General features: G+C 44.2%; 1 protein-coding gene across 1 annotated transcript in view; it reads left to right on the top strand.

Moving 5' to 3' along the window:
- The window catches only part of EHMT2 (euchromatic histone lysine methyltransferase 2), a 29,335-nt gene extending 16,728 nt beyond the window's left edge, over window positions 1-12,607 (top strand). Inside the window, exons 18-28 of the mRNA XM_018555858.1 lie at window positions 2,735-2,836; window positions 4,090-4,218; window positions 4,863-5,017; window positions 5,342-5,509; window positions 6,187-6,331; window positions 6,409-6,486; window positions 6,866-6,981; window positions 8,304-8,390; window positions 9,992-10,070; window positions 11,460-11,635; window positions 12,185-12,607. Coding sequence (XP_018411360.1) covers window positions 2,735-2,836; window positions 4,090-4,218; window positions 4,863-5,017; window positions 5,342-5,509; window positions 6,187-6,331; window positions 6,409-6,486; window positions 6,866-6,981; window positions 8,304-8,390; window positions 9,992-10,070; window positions 11,460-11,635; window positions 12,185-12,356 — 1,407 coding nt within the window. The 3' untranslated portion in view covers window positions 12,357-12,607. The remainder of the gene's footprint in view (window positions 1-2,734; window positions 2,837-4,089; window positions 4,219-4,862; window positions 5,018-5,341; window positions 5,510-6,186; window positions 6,332-6,408; window positions 6,487-6,865; window positions 6,982-8,303; window positions 8,391-9,991; window positions 10,071-11,459; window positions 11,636-12,184) is intronic.
- The last annotated feature ends 1,379 nt before the right edge of the window (window positions 12,608-13,986 follow it).

The following is a 13,986-nucleotide window of genomic DNA, read 5'->3' on the forward strand; positions in this document are numbered from 1 at the left end:
TCCTTTTCCCTCCTTGCACTAGACCTGTTTCCTAGTCTCACTCCTAGCTCGCTGTATAATCAGTGGTATCTGGATGGAAACCGTTCAAGAACAATTTAAAAATATGTACATCAGACATGTCACCAGCACTCCAATGGATGATGTCCAAAATAAAGCACTGTTTATTCACGCATATTGTCACATCATAAATGCAACGTTTCGGTGCCGCGCAGGGTCCCCTTCAGGCTTAAAAGAGAACTATGGGGTCAGTGTTTTCCCTATAGTTCTCTTAAGGGTCACGGGAGGACATATACTAACCTCGTCCCGTGACCCAAAGCTCAATATATCGCGAGCTACAGCTCACGGTATACTGAGACCGCCGCAGCCGGGACGGATCCTGACATTACTGTCAAGATCCACCCAGCTGTGTGAGAGGCAGAGCCCGCTGTCAATCTAGAGGCAGAGCCAGCTGTGCCCGCACCCTCCCTGTCCGTTCCTCCAGTCAGCACTGGGGGGGAAATCCCTGCAGGGAGCCGTCACTCAGTCACCACTCTGCAGGGAGGTGATCGAGCAACAGTATGTGTTCACTGACTTCCCGATCTATAGAACCGACCTGTGACAGTTTCATTGTCACACGTCGACTCGAACTATGACGATGAGTGATTTTCACTCGCCTCATAGTTCTCCATTAACATGCATGGCCCCGAAATGTTGCATTTTCGATGTGACAATATGTGTGAATAAACAACGCTTTTATTTTGGACATCAACCATTGGTGTGCTGGTGACATTTCTGATGTACACTGTGCTGCGCAGCGCCATCCAGTCACTTCAGCACCCACCTTTCACCACAAGGGGCATTTGGTAAGGAGTGCGGCCGTTATCTACAGTTACAACTTAAAAATATGACAATTTAAAATGTATGTAAACCCTAATAATTAATTTCTCTTATTTGGTCCCTTTTGGTTTATTTCGTATACCATTGAATATGTTTTGAGATAGCTGTTTGACAAGTGCTAAAACTACTTGTTGATCCTGCCAGAAATCATTTGAGCTGATGATATCCTGTGCTGTCCTTCAGATACCGCAGTGGAATTTTTTTTAGAGACTTCTTTTATCATGGTATTGTGAGAGTCCCTTTTACACTCCTGACCGTAGTGGTGAGTGCAGCAGTGGCAAGCAGTTGGTGGTGCGTTTGCAGACAATGAAGATCAGGAAAAGTCACCGGCCCTCCAATAGAGATGCAAGCACATCTTTTTATTGGCACGTGATCACAAAGCAAACAACCTTTCAGGGCTGCATAGGGTCCCTTCATCAGGCAAACAATGTGATGCTTTGTGATCATGTGAACATAAAAGATATGCTTGGATCACTATTGGAGTGCTGGTGACTTTTCCTGATCTTCATTGTTATTTTGGCATGAAATGGTTCAAACTCAGATTTCAAAATGACCGTTAAAAGAGAACTTTTAGGTTTACGTTAAAAGAGAGCAGTTTATGTTGAACTCTATGGACGTGTGTTTTTTTTCAACCTGACTAACTATGTAACTATGGGGTAAGTGTTTTTCCCCATAGTTCTCTTAAGGGTCACGTGAGGACATATACTAGTGTCCTCCCGTGACCCAAAGCTCAGTATATCGCGAGCTACAGCTCGTGGTATACTGAGACCGCCGCAGCCAGGACGGATACCGACATTACTGTCGAGATCCAGCTGCGTGAGTGACAGCTGGCTCTGCCTATCTAGAGGCAGAGCCAGCTGTGCCCGCCCCCTCCCCATCCGTTCCTCCACTCAGCGCTGGGGCATCGGAGCGGGGAGCCGTGACTTGACATGAGATGATCGAGAAGTGGGCGAGCGTCGGTATGTGTCCGCTCACTTCCCTATCTATTGAGCCGACGTGTGACAGTTTCATTGTCACACGTCGGCTCGAACTATGAGGATGACCAGCCCAGCAAACTCAGCCAAGTGGTAGAGATGAGGCTGAGCTTGGTGTGAACTCAGTTTTCCCAAGCCCACTCAAACCTCCAAACCACCAACCCCTCCTCACAACCCAATTAGTTGCCAGGAGGCGCATTTTCCCCCCTCCTCAGCTATACGTCACAAAGGGCAAGGAACACGCCTACCACAACTTCTGCCACAGATTGGGCCCTGGGGAGGTGGTGAAGGTCAAAGTTTTGAGCAGGCTTGGGCAAACTGAGTTCGCACTAAGCTCAGCCTCATCTCTACCACTTTGGTAGAGGTATCCACAATTTACTTAGCTCTTTTGATCTTGGTATGATGACACCACACACGTCAATAGCTTAGAGAAGACTCAAGATATCTGAGATGTAAATAAAACAAGTTCTATCTGCATACTCCACAAGGAGATTCTAACCGTTGGCACCTAATCTGGAAAACCTAATTCTAATTTTTATGGATTTAAAATGGTGGAGAATGTAGGGGGTGTACTTACTTTTTCCATGTGTCAAACCAGCATTTTCATTTAATTTAGGTTGGGAATGCATAGATCATGTCAGTTTTATGGATTGTTTCATCTGTAGGCATTATCTGAATGAAGATCTAATGTTTGCCAGTTCAAATATGTTGAAAAAGTCAACCGTTTCTGTGGGGTGTACTTACTTTTTCACATGACTATATAGCACGTCAGACATGGGGTGATCACAAAAGAATGTGCATTCGTTTCGCAAATCTTTGGCCAGATAAGGTCCTCCTATATGTGTATATTAGCTGTTGCATCTTAACCTATCGACCTCTTTTAGGAAGAAGATGGCTCTACCAGTCTTCATCACGCAGCCAAGAGTGGTAATCGGGAATTGTTGAGCTTCCTTCTGTCCACAGGCCAAGTTAATGTGAATGCTCAGGTGAGAACACAGCTTTTGAAACCTTCGGCTTTCATAGACCTCCCCAACATCTTTCTAGGGCTGCAACAACTAATCGACATAATCGATTATAATCGATTATTGAAAAAGTTGTCAACTTTTTCAATAATCGATTAATCGGCTTCAGATCAGTTGGCCCTGTTCACGGCTTCCCACATGCTGCACGTCGCACCTCCTCCCCTCACACTCGCCGCTGCCAGGCCCGCCCGCCCGCACGCACGCATCCACGCTCTACACGCCGCACCTCCTCCCCACCTCACACTCACCGCCCACATTCACGATCGGCACAGGGACGCGGGGAGATGTAGTAAGGAGGAGCAGGTGTGGGGGGATGACAGCTGCCGATAGACAGGCCTGATCTCAGAAGCAAGTTGCTGGTAGACTGCTCAGGTAAGCCTGCACTTTCCCACACATGGTGCTCTATAATGTATTGCTTGGATAGTGGGATTTGTATTACTCTATAGCTGATGGTACATTGTGCTGTATATGTACCATCAGCTATAGAGGACTACAAATCCCAGCAATACATTATACACTGTATGTATAATGTATTGCTGGGATTTGTTGTACTCCTCTATAGTTGGTGATATTCTGCACTGCGCTGTATAGAGGACTACAAATCCCAGCAATAATACATTATACAGTGCAATGCGGAATACCACCAGCTATAGAGGAGTACAACAAATCCCAGCAATAATACATTATACAGCGCAATGCTGAATACCACTAGCTATAGAGGACTACAAAACCCACCAACAGTACATTATACAGCGCAATGCCGAATACCGCCAGCTATAATGTACTATTGCTGAAATTTGTTATAGTCCTCTATAGCTGGTGGTATTCGGCATTGCACTGTATAATGTATTATTGCTGGGATTTGTTGTACTCCTCTATAGCTTGTGGTATTCCGCATTGCACTGTATAATGTATTGCTGGGATTTGTAGTCCTCTATAGCCGATGCCATTCTGCATTCATTGCTGTATAATTTTACACTTTCACTATATTGCACACCACACTTTTTTTTTCTTATTTCCACCGCTCCAAGCTTGCTCCTGTGATGGACTACAATCTCAATACAAACTAGTAGTCCATCACTGGAGCCATTTTAAAAAATTTATTTTATTGTTTAACCGATTAATCGAACTTAATAATCGCATAACTAATCGATTTTGAAAATAATCGTTAGCTGCAGCTCTACATCTTTCTAGTTACTTATATGTGCTCTGTTTAGGATAATGGTGGTTGGACACCTATCATCTGGGCAGCAGAACACAAACATATCGAAATCATCAGTATGTTGCTGACACGGGGAGCAGATGTTACCTTGCAGGACAATGTGAGTATATACCTTTCTGTTAGCGTCCATGCTTTGTTTCTTTTTTGTCAAATTCATAGTTCTTAAATGAACAATAGTTTTCTGTGTAATAAAAAGATCTGCTGTAAGATTAAGCAGATGTACCATTTACCCAGACCTAAGGCACAAAAACTGAAGGCGGTACATAGAAAGCTTTGAAAATAGTGTGCGGCACAGACCTCCAGGAAATGGTTATCTCTCTGGTTTCAGGAATGGACACTAGAGGGTGCATGGGGATTGTACTAATAGACTGGAGGTGTCTGCTGCTATGGACTCCAGTGTTGTTTTGGAAAGGACATTGTACGTGACGAACAGACAGTCTCTGAGGGTTATTGTGATGGGAATGAAGGAGATGCAAATGAAGAGCATTGTGGCAGAAAAATGGGGAAAAATATGGGCTCATTCCTGATTTATACAGTAACTGTGTGTGTATATCTATATCTATCTATCTTTTCTGTGTGTGTGTGTGTGTATATACCGTATTTTTTTCGCTCCATAAGACGCACTTTTTTTCCCCCCAAAAGGAGGGGAAAAATGTGCCTGCGTCTTATGGAGCGAATCCCCGACGCCCGAGACATGCAGTTTCAGGCGCCGGGCGAGTAGTAGGAGCCACTGCTCGTTTAATAATATGTGTGATCTCTCTTCCTCAGGAGAAAAACATCTGCTTGCACTGGGCATCTTTTACCGGCAGTGCCGAAATCGCCGAGGTTCTCCTCAATGCTCAATGTGACTTGCATGCTGTTAACTTCCATGGAGACACGCCCTTGCATATTGCATCCCGGGAAGGCTTCATCCACTGCGTCAAGTGAGTACACAAAACTTGCTTCGCTTCTCCTTTTGACAACAAATATGTTGAAAAGAAAAATGGTCAGTTTGTGAAGTTGTAGAAAAGTGCAGCAAGTTTCCCAACACTCAGTTGTGCTAGCTAAAGAGCCCTGCTTCTGAACAAAGGTTCCTATCGCTACATATTTGGAAACCACATGTTCGAATACACCGCTGCAAGTACGCTGCTTGTGTTACACTATGGATCTTCAAAGTAGGAGAAATCTATAATTGGCTCAAAACTATTTCCCTTTCAAACATGCTGTTTTCCTTCTTTACATTTTTAAAATATTTTTTTCCTTTTTAGCCTCTTCCTGTCTCGTGGTGCCGACACAGAAGTGCGTAACAATGAAGGTGACACACCATGTGACCTTACACTGGAGCACACCGATGTCTGGTATGCCTTGCAGCTCAACCGCAAGATCCGGCAAGGGATCCACAACAGAGCTGTGCGCACAGAAAGGATTATCAGCAGGTGGGTTGGCAACGCTGGCGGAGTGGCAATGGGGGTGGGGTAACTAGTTGTGGATTTATGTACGCGGGCAATGGGTGGCATCGGATTCATGTTGCAGCTTAGTCTGGGTCACGGTGATCACTAAGTTTACCTACTTCTTGCAACTTTTGTCAGAACGTTTATTGGGGAGGGGGGCACAGCAGGCCGCTGGGGGCTTGCTCCTAGCAGGATGGACAATAGTCAAAAAGCAGAACGATTATCGCTCCTTCCCTTGTGTGTTATACCTAGTTTTATCTTAGTGTCCTGGGATGGAGGACTTCCTAGTTCTTATCTATCGTATTCTGTTGATGTAATGTCTTAATCTAAGAAGTAAACAGGGGACTTGACTTTCCTTTTTCTTCCCTTTTCTGTGAAGAAAAATGGAGCAGTCATTGCTGTATGTCATAACATGCCCTTCCACCCATCCTGCTAGCTCTTTAAAGCACATTCCCGGCTTTTAGAAGGAAGGAGTTGCCGGTTTCTTCTTGTTTGGTTGTTGGCATGACCTCCCAGGAACAAACTGCAGAAGCAAAGCTAAAGGCCACCTTTTTTCCCACCGCTCGGGAAGAATGTGTATTCAGCAGAGTAAATCCAGATCTGTGGAGTGGTCACTGCAGCAGTGGTGCGGATATCATCTATTCCTTTCCTTTACCGCACAGGGATATTGCACACGGATATGAAAATTTCCCGATTCCTTGCGTGAATTGCGTGGATGAGGAGCTCGCTCCAGAGGACTATAAATATGTATCTGAGAACTGCGAGACATCAGCCATGAGCATCGACCGCAATATCACCCACCTCCAGGTATTGCATGTCCTCCATTTCTCTCCTTTACCATAATGCTTTCTTCCTCTGTCACTGACTTTTTCCTCTGTGTACAGAACTGCAGCTGCCAGGATGACTGTTCATCTAGTAACTGCCTGTGTGGACAACTGAGCATCCGCTGCTGGTATGATAAGGTGAGAGATTATTTATAATATGTCATAATTATTATTTCTTAGTTGGTATGTATTCAGTGGACCTTATGTATCAAACATAGAGGGGTATAGGTACTCTTAAAACCTAGAACCACACAGGGACTCGCATGCACGCACTCCACACACACCTACACATAAGGTTGAACTCAATGGACCAGTGTCTTTATTCATCCTCAAATACTATGTAAATATGGAGAAAAGAATTTGATGCACATAGCAATATAATTTTTCCTTTCATAATTTAACTTGGAATATTCCACCACTTAGATGTGTCCCTTTTTTAGTTCCTGTAATCAATAATTTAGGTTCTTTACACTTCTCATTATTGTTATTACTAACATTCTTGTCCTCCTATCGTCAGGATGGCCGTCTCCTTCAGGAATTTAACAAGATTGAACCTCCGCTCATCTTTGAATGTAACCAGGCCTGTGCCTGCTGGCAAACATGTAAAAACAGAGTGGTACAGAGTGGCATTAAGTAAGTACAAAGGACAGTTCTGACCGTGATGCTTCCGGCTTTCTGAGCTGTATTGGTGGGGGGGACCGGTTGTATTACGAGTTCTGAACTGATTTAACAAATCATAGTATAATGTACAAAGCGGGAGGGGGGAACACATATCTGTAGGGGTTAGGCTAGTGTAAGGATCATGTATCAATGGGGTTCATGTTTAGGGTTGCTAGTTGCCTGAATGTCCTGCTGATTTAATGATTTTATTTGATTTTTCAGTCACTGGCCTGGAACTAGTATACAGATAATAAAGTGAGAACAATGACAGAACTCCTGATCTACATCTTGTGTTCGGTCAGCAAGTCAGGAAGTTTTAAAGTCCTTAGATTAAAGCAGATGTCCAGGAATTTTAAAAGTGAACCCTTGCAGTGGGGCTACCCCTACACAGCAAGGTTAACGGCTCATTTTGTCTCGGGGTATAAATAAAGAAAAAGCACTCAATCTTTGGTCCCCGCCTGGCTGCTAAAACGATCCCTGCAGCCTCTTCTCCCCCTGTGGTATGTCCCTTGGCATCTTCACGCCTAATAACACTATGTTTGATGCGATGACTCACGGGATATTAGACCGGCAGAGCATGGGGGAGAAGAGGCTGCAGCCAGGAGGGATTGAGGATATATTTGTCATTTTAGCTTTCTAGACAAAAGGAACAGTTACCCACTGCAAGGGTTAACTTTTCAGGTTCCTGGAATACCGCTTTATCATAGGAGAGAGGCAGTCCACATTTTCAGAAGGAAAAGTCATCAGTAGCATCCTTCATCCTTTTTTACAGGACAGCCTTCCCTTATTGGTTTAGCTGTAAGGGTAAAGTTTGGGAGATTTAAGGGTTAGTGTTTAAAGAGTCTCTGTCATTGGTGGGTAGCAGGGAAAATTGCTGCAGGCATAAAGAGCAAGCACCTAGAGGTACTGGATTTGGGCAGCAGCCTCCCAAACCAAATTTCAGGCTGTTTTGATAAAGTTCTGACACGTCCTGTCGATGCCAAAGCCTGACTGCCTCTGATTGCCTTCTACACATTCCTATTGGCCAGTAAGGCTGCCTGTCATTGTGATGTGCCAATAGAAATGTGTGGGCATATGTGACTTGATTCAACCTTTCGGTTCACCCAAAGTTTGTTGAAATGATGTTTACACCGTGTTAGTGTAAATCCTTAAACTGACCGAGGTATTTCCATCTTGGGTCCAAAAGGGTTTTGTGCGGCTTGTGTTTTATTCTTTTAGATTTGCTGATTTTAGACCAATAGCTGGGGATGAGTTGTAACTCTGCAGTAAGCTTATGGGACTTCTCTCTCCTGCAGGGTCCGGCTCCAGTTATACCGTACAGCGAAGATGGGTTGGGGAGTGAGAGCTCTGCAGGACATTCCACAAGGAAGTTTCATCTGCGAGTAAGTGTTTCATGTGCCCCGCTTAGTTGTTTCCTTCTTAAAGGGAATTGTTTACAAAGAAAAGTAGCGGCAGGAGAAACCACTGGTGAAAAATGTATTCATGGGACACTCAAGCCTCATATCAGTTCAGGGCAATGAGGCTGAACCTTTCCAGCTTTACTGTAAGCATCATCACTGGATCACTGAAACTGGAATGAGGACTGGTAGTGAAGGGAAATAGTAGTTTTTATAAGAAATATTCCTCTTGGGTGCTTTTCTTAGTGACCAGTGTCCTGAAATTCTATATTCTTAATCTCTGTACCTATTATGTCACTGTGTACTGTGCACTCTTCTATTGTCCAGTCCCTATCATCATGGTAGTCTAAACAGACCCCTGATATTTCCCTTTTGAAATAGAAAAAGAGATTGTGTCTTCAATCTCTTTTTTTCTGCAAGCCCTGTTATGAATTAACAGGAATCCTCTATGCCACATGTGTCAAACTCGAGGCCCAGGGGCCGAATCCGGCCCACCAGGCCATTTCCTAGACTTCTACTTTCAGACCTAGGTATTAGGTTATTACTAAAACCAGTGATACTCGAATGCAGAGGCAATTATGATAAAGAGTAAGATACATTTATATAGTGTTACAGATGCAACCGGCCCTTTGAGGGCAACCATAACGTTGATGCGGCCCACGATTAAATTGAGTTTGACACCCCTGTTTCTATGCTGAGTGCTCCTGTCCATTCCGAAACTGTGGATATAGTATGAGTTACATGTAGAGGTGATGTAGAGCACTTCCAGCGCCCAGCATGGAGGAGAGAAACTTGGGATGCACCAAATTTTTGGCAAAAGAAGTGTACTTTTGGTATTTTGCCCAAGTGCCATTTTCGGCCGATTTATGTTTTGGTGGCCGAAATTTTGGTGTATCCCTACTTTCTACTTGTACATTGTATGGGCAAAGGTTTGTGGAAACCGGACAATCAGTTCTATTTTCAGCTTGGTGGGTATCACTTACCATTAATGTGGGCATCAATATGGAATCATCCCTCATTTGCAACCTCCAGTCTACCTCAAGATTTTAGAGGCCGTCTACTATGGGAATTTGTGTCCATTCCACCAAAAGAACATCTTGTGAAGTCAGGTAGCGATGTTGAGTGAGAAGACCTGGTTCGTAGTTGTTGCTGCAATTAACAATGTTTAAGGTGTTCAGTAGGGTTGCAGTCAGGACTCTCAATGTCCTGTGTAGGCCACTCAATGTTCTTCACACCAAACTGGTCCAACCATGTCTTCATGGACTTGGCTTTTGCACAGGGACACAATCTTGCTGGACCAGAAAAAGGTCTTCCCCAAATTCTTGCCACAAGGTTAGAGCCGCACAATTGTCTGAAATATCTGTGTTCTGTATTTCTACCAGAACCCTTCCCAGGGATCGCCTGAACCCAATACTATAGAAGGGTGTTCACGTACTTTGAACCATCTAGTGTGTGTCTGTTATGTGGTCTTCAAGACCTTCTTCTGCTGGTTCGTGGCTCCGCAGAATCTCATTTCATCATGCCGTGGTCTGTTGCTTCTGATCCCTCTCCTATATTGTAATCCTGATTCCTAATTCCTGCCGCAGATATGTAGGAGAGTTGATCTCGGACGCAGAAGCAGATGTTCGAGAAGACGATTCCTATCTGTTTGATCTGGACAATAAGGTAAGTACTTGTTCCAGTATATGATGATAAATAAAGCAGATCTCTGCAAAGCAATGTTTTATATCTGAGATAACCATGTAAAATAACCTCACTGTGAGCTGTAACTCCTCTGTGTGAGCACAATGGGGGGAATTTATCAAAACTGGAGCAGACAGTGGGGGGAATTTATCAAAACTGGAGCAGAGAGAATCTGGAGCAGTTGCCCATGGCAACCAATCAGCTTCTCTCTACAGTTTGTTCAGGTGAGATTTGAAAATGAGAGAGAGAAGCTGATTGGTGGCCATGCACAGCTGCTCCAGTTTTGATAAATTCACCTTAATATATGCCTGTGAATTCCCTGTTTGTGCTTTCCATATGTGAATGTCTGTCTGTAGTCCTGGCTATTTTTAATTGGCTGCTTCTTTTAGCACATATTTGTTTAAGCCCCATGCTTGTACTCGGAATCAGGTTGGCTCTGGCATAGTTTATGACAATGTTCTTCTGTAAGCATATTCGTTTCTCCGTCATTGCACAGAAAGGACATGCTGTCAGATGTAACTCCTCTTGAATGCAGCACCTTGTTTCTCAATTGCAGTCGAGTTCATAGTTCCTAAAGAGGGAAAGTGTGTGTGCGTCTGTGTACGTGCGCGCATGTGCTCCCCTAAGTGCCTATTTTATAATTTATAGGGATCCTGTATCCCTCTTTCCCTCACTGTTCATTGGAGGGACTGCAGATCTCTGGCTACACCACTAGGAGGACAGGGATTGCATTCCCAGTGTAGAGTATAATCTGCAATCGTCCTATGTGACTGCATAGAAAAGCTGGTTTCATATTGCCTTGCTATGAAAGCTTGTGAGACTTCATACCTACAAGTGGCTGGGCCTGGGGAGAAGGCAGATGCAGGCTTATGTCAATGTTTTTTATATTGTCTCCAATGCCATGTTGCATATAGCAGGAGGGTGTCTGCAGGCCCAGTGTACAATGAATCATGTACATGGTGTGTATGGTATAATAGGTCCAGGCTCTTTACCACAGATCATGATATAAGTAATTATATGTTAGGGCTGCAACAACTAATAGATTATGAGACTAGTTGGCAGCTATTCTCTTTATCTAGAGGGAAAGAGGGAGATGGAGAGAGGGGGAGAGAGAGATTTTTTTTTTTATGCAACCAATCGATTAGTTGAAAAAATAATCGGACAACTAAACGATTATGAAAATAATCATTAGCTGCAGCCCTAATATATGTGGATTTTTAATCTTGCAATGCAGTTGGAATGAAGGATCTTCTTCTAGAATGTCGTTTTTTTTTTTTTTTCCCCTGCAAAGTCTGAGATACAATACAAAAACTGGATGACTAAAATACGTAACACATGCAGCACACTGGAACTGTCTCTTATTTTCCTCAGGACGGAGAAGTATACTGTATAGACGCTAGGTACTATGGGAACGTCAGCCGTTTCATTAACCATCTGTGTGAGCCCAACCTCATCCCAGTCAGAGTCTTCATGTCCCACCAGGACTTGCGGTTTCCTCGTATTGCCTTCTTCAGTGGAAAGGACATCAGGGCAGGAGAGGAACTTGGGTAAGAGAGATGGCGACAATGCCCTTTATCTTTAATAGCAGTCATTTCAGTGACACTGTCCTTTCTTTAAATTCCTCCATATGTCTGTGACCTCACACCCCCTTTTTTTTAAAGTGACCCCGCCATCATGATAGATTTCAAAATTAAGATGTTTCCTGTAAAGAAGTGTTTGCATGCTTACCTCTCCCGCCGTCTGCACCGCCGAAGAGAACTGATACCGAGATCTGCTGGAAAACAGAGTGTCAGTCTCCTTTTGTCCCCGAAGTTCTCATTGGTTCCTCCTGCAATCCTCCAGGAGCAGAAGAAACCAATGAGCACTGCTGAGGACACTGGGTATTGACACCCAGAAGTGTATTTTTCCCAGCAGCCCTTGGGGGGCGATTCCTCAGCAATAGAACGGAGTTTGGCAGTATGGGCAACGGGAGAGTGGCAAGTAAATCTTCATCTCTGCCATTTTGTGACAGTGTCACTTTAAAATGTATATATTATATCATATAATTTTTGTTTCATTTTTCAATATGTTTCCTGCACTTGTCTGTCCTCTCCCAGGTTTGACTATGGCGACCGTTTCTGGGACATTAAGAGCAAATACTTTACATGTCAGTGTGGCTCTGAGCGGTGTAAACACTCAGCCGAAGCGATCGCTCTGGAGCAGAGCCGCCTGGCCCGATTGGAGGTTCCTGACACAATGCCGGTGTCCGTTCCCCCCCAGACCACCTGATCCCATTAGACTCTAATCTGGCCTTCACTTTCACAGACGACATCATTGTTTTATGACCCTTGTAAGGGACCTGTTTTGGTGTCACGCCGTTCATCCGCTTCCTGCCATGACCCCCTCATCTGACCGTCTCCTAACAATTGTCCAAGTAGCAGTCTTACAGACCATCGGTCTATTAACCATTCTCTTGCCACATCATTGTCTTGTAAATCGTCCAGTCTCATTAATAAAAATAAAGATTGTGACTTTTTTATATATAAGCAAAAACCACCGTTTGTAGCTTGTGTACGGATAATGTCCCTGAACTTTGAAGGATTTGCATGCAAGGTATAAAGGTGACAAAACATCCAGGCCCAACTTTTGACTTCTTTTCAAAAAGTCAGGAACAAAAATGTCATATATTGCAGCTTACCAGTCCTTAGAGTAGGTGACTGCATTAGTCTTCGTTTTTAGGCCCCCCTCCCCCCCCCTTCATTTTTTACTTGGTGATCATACCGGTAATACACTTCCTGTCCTATAAATCTTATGAAGATGAGGTGTTTCGTAATCCCATCACACTCCCTGTTGTAGGGCGACTATGCTTGCTGCACTGTATGAAGGAGCAGCATTGTCACCCTACAACAGGAAGTGTGTTGGAATTACCAACCACCTCATCTTCATGACATTGGGCGGGGGGGGTTACATACACTAATGGGATTTGAGCAGCTGTGGTCATCCCAGAACCTGGATATGGATGCGAGAAAGCAGTTGGTTGATGCAGAACGGATGCTACAAAAAGGATTAGAGATCAACAAGCAACACATTCAGGTGCAGGGACCTAATGGGAAGGTTGTAGCTTTCAGCACAGTGTGCAGGGTGATGTGAGCGACAACACAGTACAAAGAAGAGCAGCTTACAGTGTAAAACACACACATGGGAGAGGTCTGGAGTATGTAACATGCATGTGAGTGAGTGGAGTGCAGTAATGAGTGTACAGAGAGGGGTAGTGTAATGGGGCCCTTGGTGCATTCTCCACCCTGTTACTTATTGCTCTGTCAAAGGCTAGTTCAGTAGCCAGCACCTGGAGCTACTACAGTTAGGTTTCTGTGAGTTTAGGATGAGGGTCCCAGTGGACTAACTACAAGGAAACTGCAACAAACAAACAAAAAAAGACATGCACATCAATCAGGCCCGTTCATATCTCTGAGCAATGCACTGATTTCTGGGAAATACTGCATGCTTGAATGCACAGCATGAATGAGCATACATACAATTCCTCCTCTGGCTGCTCCAAAGTCTTTCTGCGACTGAATAAAACCCGACGCTGACCACTTCTTAAGGTATCGGTAATTGGCATCGGTGAGTGCTTGAGGAAAAGTATTGGTACTCGTACTGGAAATAATAGTATTCTACTCAGCCTTTCTGTACAGGGACTGGTGACACCAGGACATACTCAGGTACTTACACCGCTTGCATGTGAAAAAAAATGCGTTTAATGATGTATTGATGACAGATGTGCATTAGTTTGTGTGTTTTGTATCTACCCAGAGCTCGGCTTTAAACCTGGTGCCCACACCTCACTACACATGCGGGTTGCTACACTCAGTGGGGGGTGACACATCTAAGGCAACCTAATGTACATGTGCTTAGACTC

The sequence above is a fragment of the Nanorana parkeri genome, unplaced genomic scaffold (assembly GCF_000935625.1).
Source record: "Nanorana parkeri isolate BGI_ZX_2015 unplaced genomic scaffold, ASM93562v1 scaffold215, whole genome shotgun sequence".
Taxonomy (NCBI): domain Eukaryota; kingdom Metazoa; phylum Chordata; class Amphibia; order Anura; family Dicroglossidae; genus Nanorana; species Nanorana parkeri.